Source organism: Lissotriton vulgaris, chromosome 2_2, assembly GCF_964263255.1.
Source record: "Lissotriton vulgaris chromosome 2_2, aLisVul1.2, whole genome shotgun sequence".
In the NCBI taxonomy this organism is placed as follows: Eukaryota; Metazoa; Chordata; class Amphibia; order Caudata; family Salamandridae; genus Lissotriton; species Lissotriton vulgaris.
The window spans coordinates 131,978,112-132,005,259 of NC_141688.1; the positions used below are offsets into that span (position 1 = coordinate 131,978,112).

The window sequence follows — 27,148 nt, forward strand, 5'->3', positions numbered from 1 at the left end:
TATGAATGTACAAAGTTGACTAACCACTATTCCTTCCTCTTAATAAAGTTTTAATAAAAAAAAAAAAAAGAAAATAAATCATGACCTGACAGAGACCTATCTCAAAGACACAAGACGCTGGAAAGAAACCAGCCATTCTGTGGAGAAAAACATTCTCCCCAGGGCGAAAAAAGAGGTAAACACAAAAAATACCTCGAAAACAAACAAACATAAACTATGCACCGTGCAAAGTCTTTTTTCACACTAAGCAGACAAACATCAAACCTAAAGAGAATCTCTTGCATGTTGGGTGCCTGTGGTTTTATGGGAACTGGTAGAGTTTAAACTGGCAGCATTGGGACTAATTTATGTATTCAGTAGAGACACTTATTGCACAAATGTGAAATATAATGAAGTGGAGAAAAAGTCTTATTCAAATGTGTTCCAGCTTCCTCCTAATGCATGTACCTATTTATGTATGAATTGGTATTTGCTTAGCACAAACCAAGCCAAAAGGCACAGGAGCAGTTTACAGGGTCATAAGCAAGCATACTTTTTCCTCACATTTCTGTGGTGGAAAGTTCTGGAATCTGCGTGGATCCACAAAATTCCACCCACCCCGCATTCCCAAAGTCTTCCCGCAAAAATGGTACCTCACTTGTGTGGGTAGGCATAGTGCCCGTGACAGGAAACAGCCCAAAAGGCAACGACGACACACCACATTTAAAAGTGAAAACTAAAACTATTCTGCCAAGTGCCTAGCTGTAAATGTTGAACCGTAGCAAACCTATACATTTTTGAAAACTAGACACCTAGGGAAATCCAGGATGGTGTGACTTGTCGGGCTCTCTCTAGGTTCTGTTACCCAGAATCGCTTGCAAACCTCAAAATTTGTCAAAAAGAAAATTTCCTCACATTTCTGTGGTGGAAAGTTCTGGAATCTGCGTGGATTCACAAACTTGCATCCACCCCACATTCCCCAAAGAGTTCTGATAAAAATGGTACCTCACTTGTGTGGGTAGGCCTAGTGCCCGCAACAGGAAACGGCCAAAAACACAACAAGGACACACCACATTTTCACAGTGAAAACGGACCCTTTTTTTTTTTGCAAAGTGCCTAGCTGTAGATTGTGAACCCTAGCTCTGCTGGCACCAAGGGAAACCTAGCAAACGTATACATTTTTAAATACTGGGGTGACTTGTCTGGCTCTCACTAGGTTCTGTTACCTCACTTGTGTGGGTTGGTCAAGTACCCGCAACAGGCAAGGACCTCAAACCTATTGAGGCAACTTCATAATTACCTATCACAAAACAACCTGGCTTTGCAAGGAGGATCCCATGAGATGTTGGCACCGGGCTCGGCGGCCATCTAGGAAAACCCACCAAACCCACACATTTCTGAAAACTAGACACCCCGGGGAGTCCAGCAAGGTATGGCATGCGTAGGTCGCCCAAAATTTCCCAACCGAGAATCCCATGCAAACCTTGAATTTAGAGAAATAATCAAACTTTCTCAAATTTCTGTGCGGGAAAGTTCTGGAATCTGCGTGGATCCAAAAATTTCCTTCTACACAGCATTCCCCCAGGTCTCACGATAAAAATGGTACCTCACTTGCATGGGTGGGTGGATCGAGTACTCGCAACAGGCAAGGGCACAAAAACAAATGAGGCGACATCAAAATTACTTATCACAAAACAACATGGTTTTGCAAGGGTGGGTCCCATGAGTCTTTGACCCCGGGCTCGGTGGCCACCTAGGGAAACTTATCAGCAATGTAAGGCTTGCATGGGTCCCCCAACAGTTCCCTACCCAGAATCCCCTGCAAACCTCAAATTTTGTTGGAAAAAAACTATTTTTTCTCACATTTCTGTTTGGGAAAGTTGTAGGATCACCGGGCTGACACAAATTTCCTACTACCCAGCATTCCCCCAGGTATATTGATAAAAATGGTACCTCACTTGTGTGGGTAGGCGTAGTGGCTGTAATAGGAAATGGCCCAAATCGTACTGTGGAGACTTCACAATTAACTATAACAAAACTACCTGGTTTTGGGTGGGGCACCTGGGGCTTTAGCCCCGAACTTGCAGCCATCTACGGAAACCTACCAAACCCACACATTTCTGAAAACTAGGCACCCTGGGGATTCCAATGAGGTATGGCTTGCGTGGATCCCCTAATGTTTCCCTACCCAGAATCCCCTACAAACCGCAGACATAGCTGGAAAAAAAAAATCCACATATTTTTATGTGGAATTAACGTGGCAGCACAAATGTTCTACCCAACAGTGTTCTCCTTAGTGTCCAGAGTAAAATGATACCTCACTTGTGTGGGTATCCAATGCAGAATTAGCTAAAAACGTATTATTAAAAAAATTTTGCGCTTAGAATTCTCAGTGCTATACCCTTATTCCCTATGTTTTGGGCTCTTCCCATTTACAGGCCCTACCCCACCTACACAAGTGAGGTATCGAGTTACTCGGGAGACTGAGGGGAACGCTGTGGGGTAGGAAATGTGTGCCGGCACTGTGATTCCACCCAACAATATGTGGAAAGGTGTTTTTTTTAGCTAAATTTGAGGTTTGCAGGGCATTCTGGGTAAGAAAACATTGGTGATCCACGCAAGCCATACCTCGCTTGACTCCCCCGGGTGTCTGGCTTTCAGAAATGTTGATTTTGGTAGTTTTCAAAGATGGCCACAGATCCCAGGGCCATAAACCCAGATGACCCCTCTTGCAAAACTAGGTTGTTTTGCGATAGGTCATTTTGATGTCTCCTCAAAACATTTTGGGCCCTTGCCTGTCACGGGTACTTGACCCACCCATGCGAGTGTGGTATCATTTTTATCAGGAGACCTGGGGGAACACTGGGTGATAGGAAATTTGTGGATCCACGTGGATTCAAGTACTTTCCCACACAAAAATATGAGGAAAGGTATTTTTTCAATTAAATTTGAGGTTTGCAGGGCATTCTGGGTAGGAAAACGTTGGGGGATCCGAGCAAGCCATACCTCCCTGGACTCCCCTTGGTCTTTAGTTTTCAGAAATGTGTGGGTTTGGTAGGTTTCTCTAGATGGCTGCCGACTCAGGACCAAAAACTCAGATGCCCCCTATGTATCCGAAAATGACATGGTTTTGCAAGGGGGTCACATATGTTTTTGTTCCCGGGCTTGGCGGCCATCTAGGGAAACCTAACTAACCTATACATTTCTGAAAACTAGAGACCCGGCGGAGTCCAGGATGGTATGGCTTGCGTGGATCCCCTAACGTTTTTCTACCCAGAATCCCCTGCAAACCTCAAATTTTGATGAGAAAATCACTTTTTTTCTCAAATTTCTGTGTGGGTAAGTTCTGGAATCTACATGGATCCACAAATTTCCTACCACCCAGCATTCCCCCAGGTCTCCCGATGAAAATGGTACCTCACCCGTGTGGGTGGGTCAAGTACCCGCGACAGGCATGGGCCCAAAACTTATTGAAGAGACATCAAAATGACTTATCGCATAACAACCTGGTTGTACAAGGGGGGTCACCTGGGTTTTTGACCCATCTGCCCCTGGGGGGAGCAGAAAGACTGTTGCATTTTTTTGGGGGGAGGCAGGGGATATTGACCTTCCCATCTTGGGCAGCCACCACCCCTAAATCAATAAAAAAAATCCCCGATTTCTTATGGGCTTTCTGCCCTCCAGCGGGGGCAGAAACACTGTTGTGCCCAAACAAATATGGGGGAGCAAAGGCCCTTGCCCAAGGGGCCTCTCCTTCTTCCGTGGTACTAGTGGGGGGATCCCTGCTTGGGGATCAGCCTCCTGGGATGATCCCCGAGCAGGGATCCACTAGGGGAGATTCTTCTTTATCCAACGATACCTCTCCCATCTTTGTCGTGATTGTGGGGCTGAGATAGCCCCACAAGCACTGAAGAACAAGTTACTTACCTTCGGTAACGATATATCTGTAAGAAACATTAGTTAGTGTTAGATTCCTTACCTTAGAATATCCCCAGGCGTCAGTCTGGATCCGGAAACTTTTGCGTAGCAGTACCCCTGCGCGTCGGTAGGCGTCGTCTGCAGGCGTCCCCTGCGGCTCCGCGTCCGTCGTCGGCGTCGTGCGCCGTGATGACGTCGCTGGAGTATATAGACGCCGCCTCCGCGCGCCGACGTCAGTTCTTTGCACACAGCTTTTCCGCGCCAGGAGACGCAGAGCCATGAGAGAACCAACACTGGTGCCATGTAAAACTAGGGCCCTGAAAGGGATGACCTTAACCCTAGGTATCGGTTCGCAGATTGGGGAGGATGGGTGGGTTCGGTAAGGAATCTAACACTAACTAATGTTTCTTACAGATATATCGTTACCGAAGGTAAGTAACTTGTTCATCTGAAAGAAACACGTTAGTGTTAGATTCCTTACCTTAGAATACATACCCCAGCAATACCAACCCCGGTGGTGGGTCTGCGAACCAATACAAAACTACACCAGAAAGTCCTGGAGGACAGAACGGCCAAAGAAGCCATCCCTCCGGACTTGACTGTCCAGGCAGTAGTGCCTCGCAAAGGTGTGCAGCGAGGCCCACGTAGCCGCCTGGCAAATGTCCTGCAAGGGGACTCCCCGGCCCAGGGCAGTAGTAGCCGCCGTGGCCCGAGTGGAATGGGCCCTCAGCCCAACAGGAGGCTCCTTCCGAGCCAAAGAGTAGCACGCTTTGATGCAGAGGACGACCCATCGAGAGATGGTTCGTTTACAAACCGCCCGTCCCTTCTTCGCACCCACGTAGCCAACAAACAGTTGGTCATCCACCCGGAACTGGCGTGTGCGATCCATGTAAAATGAAAGCGCACGTTTTGGGTCCAGACGATGGAGCCGCTCTTCATCCTTTGAAGGATGCGGAGGCGGGAAGAAGGAAGGGAGGGTGATGGACTGCCCGATGTGAAAGGCCGAAACAACCTTGGGCAGGAAAGAAGGTCTAGTCCTCAGAACCACCTTGTCAGGATGAATGGACAGGAAAGGAGGTTGGACAGAAAGAGCCTGGAGCTCACTCACCCTCCTGGCAGAGGTGATGGCAACCAGGAAAGCCGTCTTTAAAGTCAGGAGACGGAGGGCAAGAATGAAGGGGCTCAAAGGGAGCACACATCAGGAAAGTTAGAACCAGGTTCAAATCCCACTGAGGCATCACAAACGGAACAGGTGGAAACATGTGAGTGATGCCCTTCAAGAATCGAGTTACAATCGGGGATTTGAACAAAGAAGGCTGATCAGGAAGCCTCAAAAAGGCTGAAAGGGCAGAAAGGTAGCCCTTGATAGTGCCCAGAGCAGAGCCCTGCTGGGCAAGAGAAAGAAGAAACAGAAGAACCTCCGAAAGAGGGGCAGAAAGAGGATCCACAGCCTTTGCTGTGCACCATGCCACAAATCTGTTCCACCGACAGGCCCATACCGACTTAGTGGAGGGACGCCTGGCTGCCAGAATAACATCACAGACTTCAGGAGGCAAGTCAAATGGCCTCAACTGCCGCCGCTCAATCTCCAAGCATGGAGGTGGAGACTGGACAGGTTCGGGTGGAGGACCGTCCCCTGCTGCTGCGACAGAAGGTCCTCCTGAAGGGGCAGGCGGATCGGGGGACCGACTGACATGCTGAGTAGCTCGGGATACCAGTACCTTCGAGCCCAGTCCGGAGCCACAAGGATAACTTGGGCCCGGTCGCGCCTGATCTTCTTCAGCACTCTGGGCAGAAGTGGTATAGGCGGAAAGGCGTATAACAGACCGCAACTCCACTCGCGCCGAAAGGCGTCGCCGTGCGAGTGCCGTCTTGGAAACTCTAACGCGCAGAACTGATGACATTGCGCGTTCTCTTCTGTGGCGAATAGATCTAACCAAGGCTCTCCCCATTGCAGAAAGATGCCTTGCGCCACGTCCGAGTTCAGACGCCATTCGTGATCCATCGAGCACCGACGGCTGAGTTCGTCCGCCCTGGCGTTCAGAGAACCTGCCAGGTGTTGAACCGTCAGAGTCACGCCCTGACGTTCCAGCCATTGCCAGAGGCGCAGAGCCTCCTGGCAAAGGGTCCACGACCCCACTCCGCCCTGTTTGTTGCAGTACCACATGGCGGTGGTGTTGTCGGTGAACACCTGCACTACACTCCCGTTGACAAAGGGGAGGAATGCCTTCAGTGCCAGACGAATCTCCCGCAGCTCCAACAGATTGATATGGAGCCGGGACTCCGCCGGAGACCAGATGCCTCTGATCTCTGCCTCTCCCAAGTGGCCACCCCAGCCCTGGAGGGACGCGTCCGTCACGACAACGTGCTCCGGTTGGGGAAGGGAGAGGGACTTGCCCCTGACCCAATCGCGGTCCGTAAGCCACCACTGCAGTTGTCTCGCAGTGCCCTCCGAGATCAAGACGTGGTCGGACAAGTTGCCCTGATGCTGTGCCCACTGAAACTTCAGGTCCCACTGCAGAGCCCGCATCCGCCACCGGGCGTGATGCACCAGAAGGATGCAGGAAGCCATCAGTCCCAGCAGCCGCAGCGTCAACCTGACCGAAACTCGGGATAGCGGCTGAAAGATGGGAATCAAAGCCTGAATATCCCGAACCCGCCGTTCCGGAGGATAAACCCGAAACTGCGCCGAGTCCAGAACCGCTCCGATGAAAAGGAGCTTTTGAGAGGGACACAGGTGTGATTTCGGCACATTGATGGAGAACCCCAGGTCGTGCAAGAGGTCTGCCGTCATCTGAAGGTGGTGGACGACTGTCTGGGGCGAGCCCGCCTTCAACAACCAGTCGTCTAGGTAGGGGAAGACTGAAACCCCCAACCTGCGCAGATGGGCTGCGACCACCGCCATCACCTTTGTGAACACCCGTGGGGCGCTGGTAAGGCCGAAGGGGAGCACGATAAACTGAAAGTGCTCCTGGCCTACCGTGAACCGCAGGTAACGCCGGTGGGCCGGCCGGACGGGAATGTGAAAATAGGCGTCCTGCAAGTCCAACGCTACCATCCAGTCTTGTGGGTCTAGAGCAGCCAAGACCTGAGCTAACGTCAACATCTTGAACTTCTCCTTTCGGAGGAAGCCGTTGACGTTCCTTAGATCCAAGATAGGACGTAGGCCCCCCTTGTCCTTCTTGGGCACCAGAAAGTAGTGGGAATAGCAACCACGCCCTACTTCTGGCCCAGGAACGCGCTCGATGGCCCCCTTGGCCAAGAGGGCCGTAACTTCCTCCTGCAGAAGTGTCAAGTGGTCCCCCGACACACGGTGGTTCCGCGGTGGCATGGCTGGAGGAGAGGTCTCGAAGGGGAGGGAGTAGCCCCTTCGGACGATTTGCAGCACCCACCTGTCCGAAGTGATCGTGCGCCAGTGAGCGTGGTGATGGCGAACCCTGCCACCCACTGGCGTCACATGGGGCCGAAAGCAAGGACTAGGAGGATTTAGGGGTAGATGCTGCGGGGGAAGGTGTGGTCTGACCCCGCCGTTGTCCCCGACCGCCACCACGGCGGTTTCCACGGCCGCCACCGCGTTGAAAGGATTGTTGCGGCGCGTGGCTGGCAGCACGTGTGGGGGCGCCCCTTCCTTGGCCACGAAAGGGACGAAACGAACCCGTTTGCTGACGCTGGGTCGAGAGACCCAAGGACTTGGCCGTGACCCTGGAGTCCTTGAAGCGTTCCAGCGCGTGGTCCGCCTTGTCACCGAACAGGTGACAGCCATCAAACGGCATGTCCATCAATGTATTCTGGACATCAGCCGAAAAATTGGCGGATCTCAGCCAGGCGTGGCGACGAATCGCCACCGTCGTTGACATAGCCCTGCCCAGCGAGTCGGTCGTATCAAGACCACACCGTATCGAATACTTCGCTGCATCCCGGCCCTCAGCCACAGCTTGACCGAGTTTTGCCCGCACCTCCATGGGGCATTCTGGCAGCAGTTCCGCGACCGTATCCCACACAGAGTGGGTGTAGCGGCCCAAGAGGCAAGCGGTGTTGCAAGACCGCAGGCCCAAACTAATGGACGAGAAGACCTTCTTGCCAAATTGGTCATACCTCTTGGATTCCCGGTCGGGCGGGGCCGACGGGAATGCGGACTGGGAGGTCGAGGCCTGGATCACCAGACTCTCAGGAGTGGGGTGGGTAGACAGGAACTTGGGGTCGTCCGGACAAGGACGGTGGCGCCTGGCCACGTTCCGATCAACAGGCGCACCTGAAGCGGGCCTGGACCACGTGCCCAACAGAACGTCTGACAAGGCTTCATTAAACGGCAGCAGTGGCTCCTGTGGGCATGACTGCGGTTTGAAGACCTCGGTGAGGATGTTAGGCCTCACGGCCGCGACGGGGAGCTCAAGGTGTAAGGCCTTGGCAGCCCTCATCAGCACCACAGAATAGGCAGCTCCCTCCACCGATGCCACGGAAGGAGGAGAGATCAAACCAGGGTTAGGAGAGTCGTCCAGACCACTGGCATCCCCCAAGTCACCTGTCCAGTCCGGGTCATAGTGGCACTCGCGTGACAGAGGGTCCTCGGACCCCTCCCAACCCTCACCGAACTCTTCATCTTCTCCGTATTCGGAGTCAACGATGTAGACCGGCTCCTCGGGGTTCATGGGCCCCATCGGCGCCGGGACCGGCGTCGGTGAAGGTAAGGGGACGGCGCCGCCCGGAGCCGGCGCCGGAACACCGCCGCCGGCCGGAGCCGGCACCGGAGAACCGGCGCCGCGCGGGGGCGGCGTCGGGGGTAACCCCGATGGTAACGGCGCCGGGGAGGCCGGAAGACCAGCCGGCGCCGATCCCGAAGGCCCTTGCGGCGCCGGGGTCGGAGCCGTCGGCGGCGCCGGGGCCGGAGCACCCGACGGCGCCGAGGCAGGGACACCCGAACCGCCAGGGCCCCCAGACGGTAGCACTGGGCCCGAAGGCGCCCTAGGCCCCGTCGGAGAAGCGAGCGCCCTCATGGCCATGAGGAACGCCTCGATCTCCTCAGGCGTCGCGCCATGCCCAGGGACCGGAGGGTATGAGGCAGGCCGCGCCGGCGACTCTCGCGGAGCCGCGGGGTTGGGGTCACCCGAGCCCCCGGCCGCATCGCGCGAGCGTCGGGGGGAGTCGGGGGTACGATGACGACACCCCGACTTCTTGTGCTTCTTACCTGATGAGCCTGACGAGTGGTGTCGACTTCCGGAATGCTCGGCGCGGCTCCGCGACCGCTCCCTCGAACGCTCTCTCGACCTCCGGCCGGACCGGGACCGCTCCCGGTCCCGACGTGGGGCCGACACCCGGAGCTCCAGCAGCTTGCGGGACCGCTCCCGCCTAGCCTTGTTGGTGAGGGCCCGGCAGTCGACACAGGAGTCCACGTCGTGGTCGGGGCCCAGACACCGGAGACAGAGGCGGTGATGGTCTGTGACCGACATCGTGCGCTCACAGTCATCACAGTGCTTGAACCCAGGCATCCTATCAGGCACAATTAGAGAAATAACAACGAAAAACTTGGTCAAAAGACCGGAGTACTGCTCTTCAGATCTGCGTCCACTGGCGCGGAAAAAAGAAGAACTGACGTCAGCGCGCGGAGGCGGCGTCTATATACTCCAGCGACGTCATCACGGCGCACGACGCCGACGACGGACGCAGAGCCGCAGGGGACGCCTGCAGACGACGCCTACCGACGCGCAGGGGTACTGCTACGCAAAAGTTTCCGGATCCAGACTGACGCCTGGGGATATTCTAAGGTAAGGAATCTAACACTAACGTGTTTCTTTCAGATACTGAGAAACTGAAACTAAGTTTCAGTTTTGTTTTAGTTGCAATGACAATTGCGCGCCATGCGCGGGATTGTCATTACAACGAAATTCAAAAATAGGCATGGGGAGGTTGGGGAGGCTCTTCCGCACCTCCCCAGGCAAAAAAAAAAAAGGGAAATCTCTGCTGTCTGCAGCGGAGGGATTTTCTGCGCATGTGCTCATGACGGAATGGTTCAGTCATGATCACACTTGAACTTGTGCTCATGATGGAACTATTCGGTCATGAGCATGGAAGGTGTTACAAAATGCTTTCACACTTTCTTTAGCTGAGAGAGCTAGTCTGAGGCAGGATTTGTTTTTTGGGCAATTTGTTCCTAAAGGGTGATGGGGTCCAGGATGATTCCAAGCGACTTTGCATTTATCTAAAATCGAGTTTGAAGTTGTCAAGGTTCATATTTAACCATGTTTGTGCTATTTCTTGCTTGTTGCTCTTGGTGGATGACATTAATGTTATCTTGGTTGGAATGAGATTCAGGTTTTCACAGGACATCAAGCTCTGGATGAGTTGTAGGCAGTGTTTGAGGCATTGGATGTCTGGAGCATAACATTATTTCAAGAAGAGCTGTGCATCATTTGCATATTGATGAAACTTGATGCTGTGATCTGTGAGAAGAGCCATGAAGGGTGATAGTGCTCATGTGAACAAACTGGGGTCGACTGAAAGCTAAGAGGAAAGCCAGTGAAGAGCACTGTCACCTATTCGAGACTCCAGATGAGGATGGGATGCTCAACTGTGTCAAAGCAGCTGAGAGGTCCAGCAATATCAGGAGACAGAGGTCATCTTCATCTGTGGTCAGGAGGGCATTGTCTACGATGTGTAAGGTAGTGGTCTCTATGGTGCAGTGTGATCTGAAGCTAAATCAGTAGTCATGCAGGATATGGTTAGTACTGATGTGAGTTGAGTGTAGAATGCTTCTTCAATGATCTAGGCTATGAAGGGTAGATTAGTGATGGGCCAAGAGTTTTCAACATCATCAGGGTCTGGAGAGGTAGTGAATGAGTATCAATGGAGGTGAATGATTCTACCTGCATATGAGTCTAGGAAGGAACCCATAGGGAAAAAGACTGTCTTCCACAAGAGGCACCTTGTTCTCACAGGAAGCCACTATACATGAGAGCAACTTATTTAGACATTATTGAGCTACAGTTCAAGTGACTGGGAGAACATGGGATTATTAAGAGTTTCAAAAAGAGGTCATTTAAAACTTCTATCCTACTCTTAAAAGTCAAAGTCTTTACTTATGATAAAATGTCTCCAGCGGACAGGAACAACTTCGGTTCTTAATGTGTACAGACAAACCAGCCCTGCCTCCTACTGATTTCAAGCTTTCAAATTTGAAGCCCTGAAATTGACCAGAGATGCAGGTAGTAAGGAATGTGACAAGGAAAAGTAGGATTACAAGTAATGAAGATTACCTATAAATAATCAAAGCATTACTACAAATTCCTACTTCTACAGCTCAGCTCTTACGTATGAGTAAACCAAGTCTCACAGTGATCACATCCACACATCCAAGATCATCAGAACCTTACACATAAATGTGATCTTGCCTGCAATAGCCCCACACCAATTCCGGAGGCTCTAGCTTCCTCAACGTTCAAACACCAACTTCTCAAAGTACTTTACTTTTGATTCAGCTTGCTGCCAGCATTGATCTGAATGATAAGATGGGGCAGAGAGAGGAGAACAAATAGAAGAATGGTAATGTGAGGACTAGGCTGTTTCCTATATCGGTCACTCTATGTTTTGTTGAAGGACTTCAAACACTCCTCTGATAACCCAGACATATCCATCCCTTTCAAATATTATGGTGCTGATTATGCTTCCCTGGAATCCGACGATCAAGATGATTCAAATAGCCCTTTCTTCCGGAGTCTATGTTATCCCAGATGTTTAATCAATGCTGCTTGTATTCTACTAATTAAACGATACATATATCATAGACCTCCTGTAGAGCCTGCCTCTCCTCAATGTTTCATTCTCTCCTTCATCACCCCGACCATGCCTTCCTGCCAATCCTTGAATGATCCAACTTGGAGACTTCCCTCTCCTCAAATGGGGTCCACAAGCCATTCCCAATGAAGATCACTGGTTTCTTCCTTTCAAAAGTGTGACTGTCCCCATTAACGTCCAGCAGAGACCCAACCGAACTATAATAAACAGGATGCATGTAGGAATACCTAGATTAGAGTCCATCTCAGGCTCAAGATGACAAGATGAAAGCCGTTTTGTTTTAATGGCTAAAATGGATAATAATAATGATAATAATACTAAAAACGAATATTTTATAAAACACCCATCTGCCATTTCTAAGCAGACTAAATATCAGATGCTACTATTACCCAATTTATGGTACTCCATTACCTCTGAGGGGATGCAAGGCTAGTTGTGTTGCAGGGTTTACATTTAATCTTCCTTTTAGTTTTCCTTTTTAGCTTAGCATCTTTTTAGGATGGTGGTTTGAACATACATTTACGAACACGAGAAAGTGACATGCACACATTTATTTTTGGCAGAGATTGTTAGCCTGTAGCCTGTACTGTTAGTCCCGGGTCACACATATTAGCAAGCGATGCCCTCGTCTTATTTTGTGCTCGTAGTAGATGGCGTTTTTACTTCAGACTAAATAACGATGTTGTTCGGCACCTCTGGCACAAGGCTACAAGGCCAGTGTTTTATTATTATGTGTTAAACTCGGTGAGAGGCAATTTACACCGGAGTTGTCATGGAAGCTGCTGTGACTAAGATGCAGCTCCTCAGGCCCTGACCTTCATCCTGAGAAGGAAGATAAACTTACATGCAAAAGTGTGCAGGCTTACACACTCGGTCGGGGTGCATTTGTTAATGCACTGAGGTTGGCTGCCAGATACATTATACTTAGGTATGGGGTTACACAATTCCAACAGGTCTTGTAGAAGAGTAATCCCTACATGCTCTCACTAGTATTAGTGATAGATAGGAGTACCATTAGTATCAATTAACATGGCTAAATGGTTTGTGTTTTTTTTCACCATTTTAATAATGTTTATAACAATGATGAACCTCATCTGCTTAATAATCACAGCTCGTGTTTTGTTTACAAGAAACTGATCTTTCAATGAGCATTTGAAAATGTATTACTGCTTCTTGCCTTTGTGACACTTTAGGCACTTTGGGCAGGAAAAAAAAAATGAAAGGGTTAGAGCTGATTCCACAAATTCCTTGTGAAACTGAGTGGTCATGTTCGAGGTTACAGACAACATCTGCAACTCTGGAGGATTAGGAGTATCGATGTGGTACTGTGAGCTAGCCGGACCAACATTTACTAATGATATATGAAACCTCAGTCCCTATTATGAAAATTGTGTTGATCTGGTAGACAATCCTACTAAATTCGTAGAAACTGTATAACGGTCAGTGCGGTCAAGACTCAAACTACTGGGCTGACGATTACTATTTTCATTCAACAAAGAACATCCAATGGCTTGTTTCTGTCACTCCCAAATAAATCTTACATGTGAGAAGGTGTGCAAACAGGCAGGAAAAGGGGGCATGGCCGAAAACACACACGTTGGTAAGTACAGCTGTAAGCACCAGTTTGCTCTACTACTGCTAGGTGCCAGGGTACTCATCACTTGAGTACAGGAGAGTGCCACAATGAAACAATAAAAAGAAAGCCCAATAAAGCTCAAAATATACAACACTATGTGGAATAGTCAATAGCTTCTCACATTGAGTTTCCTATAGTGCTAACATTTCTTTCAGTAGCAGTGGATTAGAAAACATGTGACATACGCCTCTTGCTTGTGATTTAGTGCATGCGCATGAAAGTGCAATTTCTTATACATATGTCCATTTTTCTGTTGCACAGGGACCTCCATTAATAAATGACTATCATTAAATACAATTTGATTATTTCTGAAAGTGTTACCTAGACTACTCATCTTTTTCCTAACTTAAGGCACCAGGAGATAGATATATATATATATATATATATATATTTTTTTTTGTAAAACACACATTTGAAAACATCAAATTATTAGCAATTGCCTGGTTCGGGTACCAGACATCATCCATCATATGCAGAGAAGAAAACCATAAGCGCATTATCAGAGTAGTCTGAAACAAAACCAAAGCTTTGCATACCTTGGATAACAAAAGTCTTTTTTTTCATTACATTTCTTTATAAATCTGATAAAGGTTTAACATGAGATACACTTGTTTATTAGGAAGTCTGATGCTCGTTTGTTCGATCTTTCAGAGGTAATCAACATTGTATGGTACTGACTTTCTTCGTGATCACTGCGGTTTACAGTGACCATGCATAGGCCTAGGCCTTTTTCCTACTCGGTCACATTTCAATAAACTGCCCTCAACACGAAAGCATACCTTAACCAGGAAGAACGACACACCATAGGTCCGCAGAGAACGTGCTAGCTTCACATACTTTACTTTTGCTTCAATTTCAGTCATTTCACCACAGTTTTTATGTTCCTAGAAAAAGAGTAGAAACAGGTCAATGCTTCTGTACATAAAAACATAGTACATAATGTAAAAGGAAGGAAGAGGAGAATTGTGACTGAATACAATCAAGTTCCTTAGCTCTCTTGAGAACCTTTGGAAATAAAATTGACAAAAGGTCAGCTTAGGTCAGCTTGAATAAAGGTGAACCCACTTGAAAATCATTAGGAGGGGAACTGACAACAGAAGCATTTGACCGACTGCAAATAGACTATGAAGTGCTTGTAAGTCCACAAAGAAACAGCGTCTGGTTCCCAAGAGGCTGCACAAGATGGGGCAAGGAACTTCAGGCTTTAGGAGCATAAGGGTGCTCCAGGGCTAGAGAGAACTGAGGGATCTCAATAGGGTTCCTCTACAGCTGTCAACAGCAGTTAGAGAGTCACTGGACTGAGAGGGTTTGGCAAAAATATCATGTGTGCGACTTTTAGGCCTCGCACCCTCTCACAATAACTTCTGCAGCAAGACAAAAAATTAATTTAAATGCATTTTTATTTCTCATTTATTTTCTGAAATGTAAATGAATTTTTATTTCTCATTCACTTTCTGAACTTCAGCACCTCTATACTGTGCAAGGTGCCTCGGTCATTTTTTTTTCGGGGGTGGGTGGGGGGGGGGGGGGGGCGCGAGGTGGGGCTAAGGTTCTTATAGGCTGGCCAGGCCCTCAAATTCCCCCCTAAGGCCCTGATTAACCATGTCTTCCTTTCTCTTTAATTACAATGTGTACTTCTTCTCTATCCCTTGCTTCTCCTTTTCTGACTCTGCTCACTCCACCACCAAAGGCCTTAACAACTCCTGCCCCTTCGGATCAGCAAGGCAGGGCTCAAAGACAGAGACGAGGTGTTGTGGTAGATTTTCTCTGTTACTGCATATTCCAGGCATCTGGAATAGCGTTCCATCAGCTGCTGTGTATGTTCTGATTCGAATGTTATGTGGGTCAAGGCTGTGTGGAGCTGCTCTTTGGCACTGAGAACCTCTCCTGCTGGCTCCCGCGCGTTCACACTGCAATCAAACTTGAACATCAATCTGGCTCTGCATCTAAAAGTGCAACATTTTGGGAAGGAGCGTCAGAGCGTGCCAGGCCGACAGTGCGGAGGGGAGGGGTGGTCGAAGGGTTTTACACAACGACTCAAAGGCGCAAGGAGCCATATGAACCTGCTCGCTGCTGCGCTTTCATCTAATCGGGTCAAACGCTGATCAGAAGATTTTGTGTTCATATAAGGTAAGTATGTGTGACGAGAAGCAGGCATGTTATGCAACATCAGGCACGTTATGTGTCGTCCAGAGAACCTACGCGTGGTGACGAGGACTTCAGTCAGTGTTAAAGTAGGAGTCTGCAGGGACGTTACACAAGCCCCTGCAGCGCGGGGGTGGGATGGGCAACACTTTAGAGACCCCCAAATGCTTCAGGGCCCCCCCGATTCCTTCCAAGGCCAATGAACATCTCTAAGATATGGGAGACCTAAGCGGGCCCACGTTGGATGCCCCCTGCAGTCTGCGTGCGTTCACATAGATTCTGCATTACCTTAGGCATTGGAGAGACTTGCCAGCCAATCACGTTATGCTTTCAAGGTCAAAGAGGTGGTCTCTAGGAAACGAGCCTGACGGCCATAGAAGGTGTTTTTGGAAATAACAACAAGCCCATTAAGTATTAGAAGAAAACGTGGTACACTCTGTGACAGAAACAGGGAGGAGAAAAAGCATGGAGCGCAGTCTGGAGCAGTGGTCAGGAGCATTAGGAACTGTGGTTCATTCTGACAACACGTTACCTGGGAAACAATATATTAAGGGGTGGTTGACGTTGCTTTGTAGTAGGGAGCTAACATAGCAACGTGTTGGAATTTTACAGGTGACATTCAACTATATGAATGTAATTGAAAAAAGTAGAGAAATCGGACATTAAACTTTAACCCAAAAAAATAAAGGCCCCATTACCATTGCTCAAGGAACAGACATGAGTGCAAATTGTGTAGGAAAGGTAAGTCAGAAGTATGAAGAAGTGATTGCCATGAGCAAATGTGTGATAACAATTGCACCAAAGAATAAAAAACACATGAGGAGATAAGAATTTTAAAATACCTTAACCGGGGTAAAGGTAACACAAATTCAAAAGGAATGGGGCTTAGCTGTGGAAATGATAGCGGCATAGCAAATCTTTGCAAACAGTGTGCAAGAAAAGGACATCGAACTAAAGCTTGCCGCAGCAGGGATTGCATCAAATAATTGGTGAGGACGCACAGGACAGGGAATTCTGCTGTAAACACTGTCGGACATATGGTGGTGTTGTTACTAGACATGGAGAGCTCTGTACAACAGATCATGCCAGAGAACAGATATTTATAGGGGTGGACATTGATGATGCGGATAAGCTTATTGGCCCTCCGACTTTCTGTGAAGTGGAAACTGAATGATGGGTGCAAGCCCTGCCTCCGGATCTCCATATCCCATTTTGTCTTTTGAAGTGTATTATATATTTTGAAAGGAGAGTTTTCAAAATGGAGACCATCAGATATACACCTTAGAGGTTTTGGTTTAGTACCACCAATTTGTCATTAGCTTATCAGCAGACTGAACTGGGAGAAAAGAATAGACACACAATGAGTTTTAGCACCCTTTTGGGTGCATTTAGATGTCCATAAATGCAGTTTACTTTGGCATCCACAAAGGCTGCCATTGACTATTTCTTTGATTGATTTAAGGGCATATAAAGCTTCCACTGTGAAAAACTGACGAGTGCAAAGAATGAGGTTGCATGTGACCATTCATTACCTGCAATAAGTCTTACCACTGCCTATTACTCAGGATCGCCTTCTGACCCATCGTTCTTTTGCCCACCATGCCACATCAGTTTGGTCATATAAAGTGATCAGAGGAATGCTTACAATAAGCCTAAGCACTGCTCTTGGATTGCTTGTGTTCCGATTTAGGGAGAACCCGGCCTTGCAGTCTGGACTGGACAGTGCCTAATGGAGTAGGGTCAAGACTAATTTGCATATGGTTTGGTCCAAACTGTGCAGGAATGATGGACCAAAGAATGATGGCAATGCTACCCCAAACTATTACCAGTGGTCCGACAAATTGCAAGCATTTCTCCCAAGTCCTTTTATCTGTTTGATGGAACACTCCAATTGACCAAGGTACGCCCCAACATGTGTTCTCTGCTCACTGTGCCTCTGGAACCAAGCTACACCCGACTGGAAGAGACCCAACTGGGGTGAAACTGTTTGTGGGTTGCTTGTGTTCAGGAAGGACTGAGCCCGACACTTAGGACTGGACTGTTCCTACTGGAGCAGGGTCAAGACTGACTTGCATATGGCTGGGTGAAAACTGAGATGGCATGATGGGCAACAAACAGTGGGTTGGAATGCTATCCCAAATTATTGCAAGTGGTTAGACAAATTGCAAGCATGTCTCCCATCACCTTTTGTGTGTCACTGATGGTGAAAGCCAACAATGTCAGCAGTTCGGCCGTCAACCAGAGGTAATCTATCATTTATTGTGGCAAACATGCCTTCAGCAGTCTGTCACCGACACACAGGTACACATAAACCCTTGACCTCTGAATATGGGCAGCGACCACTGCTGTTACTTTTTTGAACACGCAAGTGACCGAGGTACGCCCAACGAGGATCACAGAAAATTGAAAGTGTTCCTGGCTGCCCTGGACCACCAGAAGCACTTGTGAGACTGCGGAACAAGTCAATAGAAAAAAGCATACTGCACATCCAAGGACGCAATCCAGTCTGCTGGGTCCAGAGCCAATAGCATCTGAGCTTCAGTGAACATTTTAAACCTGTCCTTTCTCAGAAAGGCATTCAGTGGGCCGAGGTCTAGAAGAGACCTGAGGCCTCTGTTCGCATTTGAAGCAAAAACGCACCACAAGCTGCATCCTTCCCAAGTCTGGAACCCACTCAATGGCACTGCAGACAACAGAAGGCTGACTTCCAGCATCATTTCTGATGAGCTAATCTCAGCTTCCATCTGATAAATTCAATGAGAAAGTGCAGCAAAATGAGCACATGCACGATTTTGTTGGCATTATAAAAACAACATGCAGAGATTCCAATTACCTGGAAAATTTTCTTCTCAGACCCTCTCTGTTTAATATATTCTTTAGGCAGGAATTCTTTTAAACTGTAAAAAAGAGAAAAGGGGAACATCACTATACAATTAACAGACATATAGGTTTTTACTGAAACTACACGCAACGGGTGAACCAACACACTCACGTCCTACTCAGTTCAAAGAGCAGAGTCTTATCACTGGTTACGTTGGCTCCTCCCCACAACCTTCAGAAACATTAGACGGTTCACCAAGTGGAGAGACACAAATTCTTAAATACCAAACCTGTCTACTTACCAAACGGATAGAAAAGAGTGCACTTACCCAGCCTTGAAAATGATCGTTTTTATGCTTAACCAGCTGTTGCTTTTACTATTCTAAAATATTACTGTTCTGCATCTACCCAACAGGGGAAAAAGTTGTATATTTTGTATAAACTGTTTGCGAAAATCTTTCTTCCATTCATAACCCAAAGAATGGAATAGAAATGCAGGGAAACAAAGAGCCACAGCAGTAGTGCTCATTAATTAGATGCCACCTTCTTCACCTTTCAGTAATTTGTAATTTAATAACATTGAAGCACTGCTTAATTTGAGCCGGTGGGACCCACCAATCTGATTTTTGGGGACTGGCCCTTACTTTTCCTCGAAAACACACCAAAGAGACAAGGGATTGCTGTTTCTCACAGGCAGCCGGCAGGAACGATCACATGACCCAAACTATCCCGGACTTAATGGCGGCTCGAAAGAACGCAAAACATCGGCGGAGGGCTGTGAGGTGGGAGCTAGAGACCGAGTGCTTCTTGTGACTAGTAAGTGACTGGGAACGAGCTGGGTTGCAAGATGAGAATAACGCGCCTATCGCATGCAAAATACCGAACATATACGAAGATCAGTAAAACAGCGAGGGCTGGTACGGTTATCTATGACGGGCTTTTCAGCACACACCTTTAACCATCAGTCATCCCGAGTGTCCCCTCTTAGGTCCGGGAGGCTGGGGTTTATAGTATAAGTGTGCGCGACTACTAAGAGGTACGATATGGTGTAATTCAATACTATGAGGTCTTATGATATACTTGCCTCTTACCCTTGCAGTGTGACGGCGAGAACACAGCCCCACGCAGCCACGGGTTTAGAGCAATCCTCATAAACTCGTGTGAGTATGGCACAAACGAATTGACAGACTATTTTAAGAATGTATGACGTTTCAACGAATTCAGTTGCAACGCATGCCTTTACCACGCATGCGTTACAACGGAATTCGTTTACCACGCATAACCTTTACCTCGACTATTTGCATGGTGACGTCATAGTCGTTAAGAGGAAACAGAATTTCTTTTCCGATTTCTCTTAAACGACGCTGATTACGTGCAGTTTCCGTCGTGACTTCTGGTGAGTTTTTTTATTTGGGGGGAGACCCCCCAAACACCCCTTTCTTTTACTCTTTACCTTTACCACATATGCCTTTACTACAAACATCGTAGTAAAGGTATGCGTGGTAAAGGCTTTAGTGGTAACCACGCATGCGTTGTACTGCATGCGTGGTTAAAGATTTCGTGGAAACGGCTTCGTTGAAAAGGCCGTTTCCCCTATTTTAATAGAGACCTAAGACTGTCCTCATGGTCTATGGAATTTGTATGTTCAAGAGAGCGAGAGTGTGGTGTCGGACCAGCAGCGGAGTGACTGCTTTTTTATTTTTGGCGGCGATAACTATGTTGGTTATTGTTTTTAACAGCACATATGAGTTTGATCTATGTCTTACCATAGGGGACACAATAATGTTCATAGAGTAGGGCAATATGACTGACGCTCTATCTTTGATCCCTAGGTATCTGTTTCCCCACAGAAATACTGGCGAGGGATAATAAGTGGAACAGTTTTCCACCACTACGCAAGAATTAAGGTAATAAACACCCTAGCTGGGTAAGGATTGGAAAACAGGGACCAATACCCTGATGAAAGCCTAAATGCCATTCGGATAGAGGCAATGTAGAGGCAGAAACATGTTGGTAGCAGCAGTGGGGATATAGGGACCGTGACTTTCCCTACTTACCCCTGATCTTACTTTTTAACCCAGCCAGGGATCACCAACAGAATAAATAGGAGAAGGTTGATCTTTAGGCTGTTTTAACACTTTCATACTGCATTGTTTGGTCCTGTGAAAACAGGGAAGAGACCTTCCTGTTTTTCTCTGTTTTCTTTTCTAGGTTATGTCTTAGTGTCATTTGTGTATCATCACATCTGTATTCCTTTTACCCTGACCCTCAACACTTGTCTTTGTCAAAAAAAAGATTACGCTCCATCTAGAGTCTGCACCTGTGCGAGGTGTGTGAGGGCAGTATTAAGATATCTATGATCTTCCTCTAAGTGTTGTTGCAGGGAACAGTATACACTTTTTTGTCAGTCCCCCTGTACATATTTATGTTAGGACTAATATCCTTAATCTACGAATAAGATACTGTATGGATGAGGCTATACTGTTATATGTAGAGTTTCTCTGTTGTGTGAGTTTAAACTTACTTTTCCACATCAGATATTGCGCAAGAGAGAGAAAAACACACAAGCATAAAAGAAGGGAGAGGAGACAGACAGAAAACTGGCACAAAGGGAAAAACAGGGACCAGCATGAGTGGGATAAAGGTTCAGTAGTAGTGGATTAAAGAGGCCTGAAGTGAATTCTAGACTACGCAGCCTTGGAATTCGGTGCGTCAATTTTCAAAAGCACTGGCAGAGCGGAGATTTGGGTACCGCCACTTATTCTTCTACAAATTAAGCACTGCAGATTGTATCCTGGAAGAGCATATGCAAGGGAGAGTTAAGACAAATGTGGACATTACTGGTGAGGATGAGACAATTCCATGACAGTACATAACAAAATATTACTGTTTTCCATGCGCCAAGTACAGAGCTTACTGTTGGGGGGGACCTGCAAACTTGTGAGGTGGGGAAGAAGCGAAGAGTCATTGGCGGAATAAGAGGTAGGGGCACCTATAACAGACGAGATGTGCTATGTGAGGATCCAGAGAAAAATAGGCCTGGATGCCCATTAGACAAAGGACTGAATGAAATATTGCTTGTCAGGCGCAGAGAGCTTTCTATAAGAGTGGACCTTGCTTTCGCTCAGAGCGGATTGTCCATATTGTCCAGTAAGACCGCGCCCTCCAGCACTGCTCTGCTGACCAAAGTGAAGAAGGTCCGTAAAGCTTGTGCTGGTGGAAGATGTTTTCAGCTTGCTGGTTTAGTTTAAGGATTTGGAATGACCCTCTGCCGAACAGCTGAGCAGTAGATAATGGTTACAGAGAGTATATATATATATACACACACATACTGCCTTTGGGCTCTTCTAGGTGAAGAACCGGGTTTTTAGCAGAACCTCATAGGAAGAGACTTCCTTAACCACTTGGCTGCTAGGCGTTTTCCCCCCCTGTGCTGGAAAATGCCATTTTAGTGGCACCATGACGAGCTCAGCTCGTTATCAGCACACGACCCCCGTGGGTGATGACGAGCTGAGCTCGTCATCAGCATCGAAGGGGTTAAAGGATTGGAGTATATTATGGTTTTCTTATTTGGTCAAGTAATGTTTTAAGTTAGATGTTATTTATAGCATTGCTTTTTTTGGGATTGTCCTAGCGCCAAGACGCATCACTGAATAAACATTTAATACATTTAATAACAATAACGAAAATAATAGTAAAAACTCTAACAATAATTCCAAATAATAATTCAGCTCAAAGCTCGCCGAGCAGGGCAGTTAGGTGGAAAGGTGCTTTTGGCTTAAAGGATGGAGCGCGGGATGCTTCTTGGATGAGGAGCCAATCAGAGCGCATGTGAAGGGCGCAGCATGAGAGCTATAAAGAACAGGACAGAGCGGTGAGGAGGCCACCTCTTGCCTTGAATGCAAGGGTGAATTTAAGGAAACATAGGTATATATGTTAATATAAGATCGTTCTCCTACCTCCCTGCCAAGACCTGGAACACCCCTGCCCCCAAGGCAATCAGAGTCATTGACTCAATTCAGGAAGAACCTCAAGACCTGGCTCTTCGAAGGATCCTCCTCCCAGTCCAACCAGCACCGCATCCCCCAGTGCCTTAAGACCTTCACGGGTGAGTTGCCGCGCTTTGCGAGCCCTTGATTGATTGACTGATGTTAAGATTGAAAAGGGCATGAGTAGCAAAGTTGACTGCGATCATTGCATGAAAGCGCTTTGAAAGCCTACTCGCAGACCTTCACAGGAGTAAAGCTTGCTCATGACCACAGTGTTGATCAGCATTCGCTAGTGTTGAAGAGAAGGTGTGTAGACCCTACAGCTAAAATACTGTGGTTAAAGAAGATAACAGGAATAATGCAGAACCAACAATGAAGCAAAGATACAAAAGTAAATTTTTTATGTTGGGTCCCTTTTCTATTTTTAATAGATTTGCGAGAAAGCCTGGGATGTATCATGTATTGCAAAGACAGATAATCTTGCCCCATGTGGGACCCCTTCAGGGTTGTCCCAGTGCCATATACTACTATAATTACCAGCCCTTTCCAAATCAACAACAATTTAACTTCTTGCTCGTCTTTGGTTATTGAATACCATCTCCTTGGAAGGGGTCTTTTATTTGCAGTTACTTCAAGTATTCCCTGTGTACATCAGCCACATCAGTTTCCTGCTCCTGGCGATCACACTGTCTCTCTTTTGGATGGTAGAATCCACCTTCATGTGAGCTCTAGCTTTTGGGTGAAGATCAGATGTCTTCTACAAAGAAATGTAAGGATCCTGGCTCTCTGTCTGCAGCTGCAGGAATACTTAGAAATGTGATATTCCCGTTGTCAGTGATTCGTTCACAATTAAACTGTTTCGACATTTTGATGAAAATATCCGACCAAACACTACTGAAAGGATAAACCTTGCAAATAACTAGCATTTTTTTTTGCTTTCATCAGAGTATTATATAATGATATGCTCCGCGTTATTAGTGCCCAAAGATGATGTCTATGGCAATTAACTAAGACTTTTCTGCCAACGTTGTGTTATCCATTAAATTGAACTCTTGGTGCACGACCTTCAGGATATCCAATGAAGCCTTCACATCATTTGAAATGTAATCTTTCATCATGTTCTTCTCTCCCAAGAGATGCTTGTGTTAACCAACTTCACGTTTCTGTACCTGGTGGACACGGCGGCTTAAGGTCCCTGGCTGCACTGAGGCGGATCATCTCAGTTTCAGTACAAACCAAATCTCTGGATGAGAGATTAACCAATTGAGGTATTTGTGCACACAAAAAAATGGATTTGGTTCACTATTTTTCCATTTTGTACAGTTTATGGGATGTTTACCTCTTCAATTTGTGGGTGATCAACCTTCCAAAGCCTTTTTCACTTGAAATCACCCCCCACCCCAATTGTAGAATGCTTTTCGCCTTCATACATCCCAGTAGCTGGAAATGTAGTAGCTGGCCAGTTCTCCCCCATGACCACCTCTGGATCTCCTCTCCTGTCACTATTTGGTCAGTCATGACTTTGGAATACCGTGGGGTGAATGTTCTATAAGCAGGGCTGCTAATGGAGCATGTGACTAGTAGCACGGGTAGGATCATGGACGTCTTTGTGTATGATGCTCCTGTGTTAGGATAATGTACGCTAGGTGCTAGCGGCCAGTCGGCCTGCACCGAGGATGGGTGTGAGCTCCTAGCAGTTTTGCAGCAGTTATTTGCACTTTGGAAAAGAAACCCGGTGAAAAAGGATTCTCACAACACCTTCCCTTTGAACCGGTTTCCTCTGACTTTTCACCATGAATATGAGTCAACATGATGCAAACAAACCAATGGAAGGCATTCTTGGTGAAAAATGGCTGCAGCTTTGATTTTCTCCTGCCTTCATTGTTCACTGTGCACCCAATGATGTCTTTCCTGCTGTCCGACGGTGACAATTCTCCCAGAACTCCTCTTCTAAGTCGCTGCTCTTTATCTTAATATAGATTCTTCTCAGTGGGGTTTGTCCCTCCAGTTCCTGCCTCTCCTGCCCTCGATTACTAGCCCATGAATTCAGAATTAGTGTTTGCTTATTCCCCTTCTTTTCCATCGAATCCAAACCTACCCAATTTGCCTGCCTCTTTCTTTGTTAATTATTTTATCTTACAGCTTTTGTGTGTTCTCCTTTTTTGGCCTCCGAAGCTCTTTCTACCCAGTAGAGATAGAAAACAACTAGTGTAGACCCATTATTAGCCAAAATTCAATAGAGAATGGAGGCGATAAGGGACTTAGTTACTGCTTCTGAGTGATTTAAAGGACATAATGTAGCCTAATTGTGCTAAAACCTGGTCACTGATGCTTTTATGACTTGCATTCCAAGAGAATCTCTACTTTTTCACAGATCAAGGTGCCATCAAGTCTAGATTATATATCTACCCCTTATGTGATCCTGATCCATTATCCAGGTCAGAGAGGAGAGTAGTCAGTGCCGGCCGATGCCCTATGAAAGTGGTGAGCCGTGTAAAAAGAATATATATATATATATATATATATATATATATATATATATATATATATATATATATATATATATATATATATAAAACACGAACAGTAAACACCTTATAAATAGAATGTGCAATAGGAATTCTATTATGAAGCCCAGCATAACTGCAAAATGGAATTCATAATGTTTAGATGATTGGGCACAGTCTATTTAAAGACCATTTACCGTCTCTAAAAAGCATGGAGTACAGCAATAAATAAACAAACTTTCTTACCTTTACTGCAGTACTCCCAACGCATAGCTCTGCCTGGCTGAGAAAATAAGCCTGAAGCTTCCCAGCCAATCTAAGCACTGCTCTCATGCTTTATATAATACTAAACAGCATAAGAGCTGTGCCAGGATTGGCTGGGTCAGGCAAGTCCAACGCTCCATCTGAGACCGATGAAGCTTTGTCTCGGCTATTCCAGCTCCTCCTAACATCTGTTCTGGAAGCCTGAACTGAGCAGGTGAGGCTGGCCATGGTGAAAACACTGCCCAGTCTGACATGCGCAGTCAATTTCCATAACCTCAGCTGGTCCTGGTTGTCCCTCTTGCAGTAGCCCCGCGCCCCTAGTGGAAAAACAGTGACGGACCGGGTAAGTTACAGTTTTAGTTTAAGAGGAGTTTCTCAGCATGTGTGGGCTGCCAGTAGGGGGTCATCGGCCGCACGCTCCTGTACAGGAACAGCGCCTGAGAGCATTATAGCCACGCAGCAATGGATCATTCTTAAATGGTCCTCAGGTTGTCGGCCATCCAGCCTTCCTGTACCCCTGATATAGAAAATAATATAATTTTCCCTGCACAAAAGGCAACAGAGGTCGTTGGCTCGAATTAAGACACCAAATTTGGATGCAAACTATGCACACGTGCCCTCAAAGTGCAAATAAATGTGGTGAATAATCTCATTTCAACGCAAATCAAATACAATGGTGTTAACAAAAAGGCATGAGCAGACTGCTCCGAAATATACTTAAAAATAAAAACATGAAAGCAAAACATGGGAAGGGGACGAGAGAATCTATGCCAGAGAAATATTTTTTACTCAAGTTTTTAAATGTGTGAGACACCATATGCCACTGAGCCGAAGAAAAAAGAATAAAAACTACAAATATTTGTAAAACTGATCAGAGCATGGCATTCCTGTCCTCTGCAGGGAAGATATGTATGCAATAAATTTTAATGCAAACACATATCTTTTAACTGTCACTTTAGAAGCTTTTCAATAAACGCGACGTCTCTTTCAGGAAAGGCGCTGCCAAGAATGCTCTTAAGAAGCGGCACTGATTGACTTGCACTGCGGCAACAAAGGCGAGAGTGTACATCTGGCGCTCTAGCGGCAAACATCACAAACAGGCCCTAAAGAGCAGCCGGTGCTCTGAAAGGTTGGTACTTACTCCAGAAAGCCGGGCTTATGCTTGTGCTCCACGTGCGGCCCAAACTGGATCTGGGCCTGGATTGCGCCAAACTCACAGGCCTTATCGAAGGAGACGGGATGGGAACCATTCAGAATGTCATCGCGAGCCTGAAAAATAAGAGCTCATTTTATCCAGAAATTATATGTCTATAGTAAACAAAAAAATTAACAAATGAATTTCCTCTGCACAAATGTCGCTTGTTTTGGCCTGCCTGTTTGTTCTGTGAACACTAAACAGAATGATACTTGTTCAGAGAATCCCCGCTAAGCATCTGAGAAACTGCAACTGGGCAAGAGACCTATTGCAAGAGGTCATAGGTTACCAGGCTCAAATTCCTTAATCCTATCCCATCATAGCTACACTTTGGTCCTAGTATTGTGATGCACTTCTACTGCATCAGTGTCTTCAGGAATCCTCTCTGCAGTGAACAGCGTGCACCCTCCGAAACCCAGGCGGTGAAATCCAAGATCAATGATTGTTAGAAGATCATACGATACACAGTCTGGGGTCCAAGTGTGCAATACAGAATGTGACAATAGCATATACAAATATGTAGAATACAAACAATACAAAAATTTAAATTGCAAAAATGGAGGTCCCAGAAAATATCTCCTAAAAATATCACCTAATCCCGCCATCTAGCACCTGCCCCACAAATATCCCAGCAGAATTGACACTTAACAAGGTATATAACATGTGGCATGTGATCTTGGCCTGATTTGGTAAAAAGTTACGATTTGACTAATCTTTATTTTTGTTGTCTACCTTTACAGTCTATAGATCTGTTGCCCATGTGCCTCATGTACTATTATTGCATTTGCAAAATGTGGTTGCTAATTGTGCACCAACTTTTTGCAAATGGAATAGTATTTTGTGACACGACCTATGTACTAATAGCTTGGTTCAGAAACTACAGAATCGGAGAGGTTGCAGAAAGTGA

At 46.8% G+C, this 27,148-nt stretch overlaps 1 protein-coding gene across 4 annotated transcripts in view; it reads right to left on the reverse strand.

The window, feature by feature from the left end:
• TLN2 (talin 2) overlaps nt 1-27,148 on the reverse strand; it is a 598,939-nt gene that overhangs the window by 489,174 nt on the left and 82,617 nt on the right. For all 4 annotated transcript variants that reach the window (XM_086959469.1, XM_086959467.1, XM_086959468.1 and 1 more), the window contains exons 6-8: nt 26,188-26,315; nt 18,300-18,363; nt 14,101-14,205 (exon numbers count right to left, since the gene is read on the reverse strand). In XM_086959469.1, the coding sequence (XP_086815595.1) occupies nt 14,101-14,205; nt 18,300-18,363; nt 26,188-26,315 (297 nt within the window). The remainder of the gene's footprint in view (nt 1-14,100; nt 14,206-18,299; nt 18,364-26,187; nt 26,316-27,148) is intronic.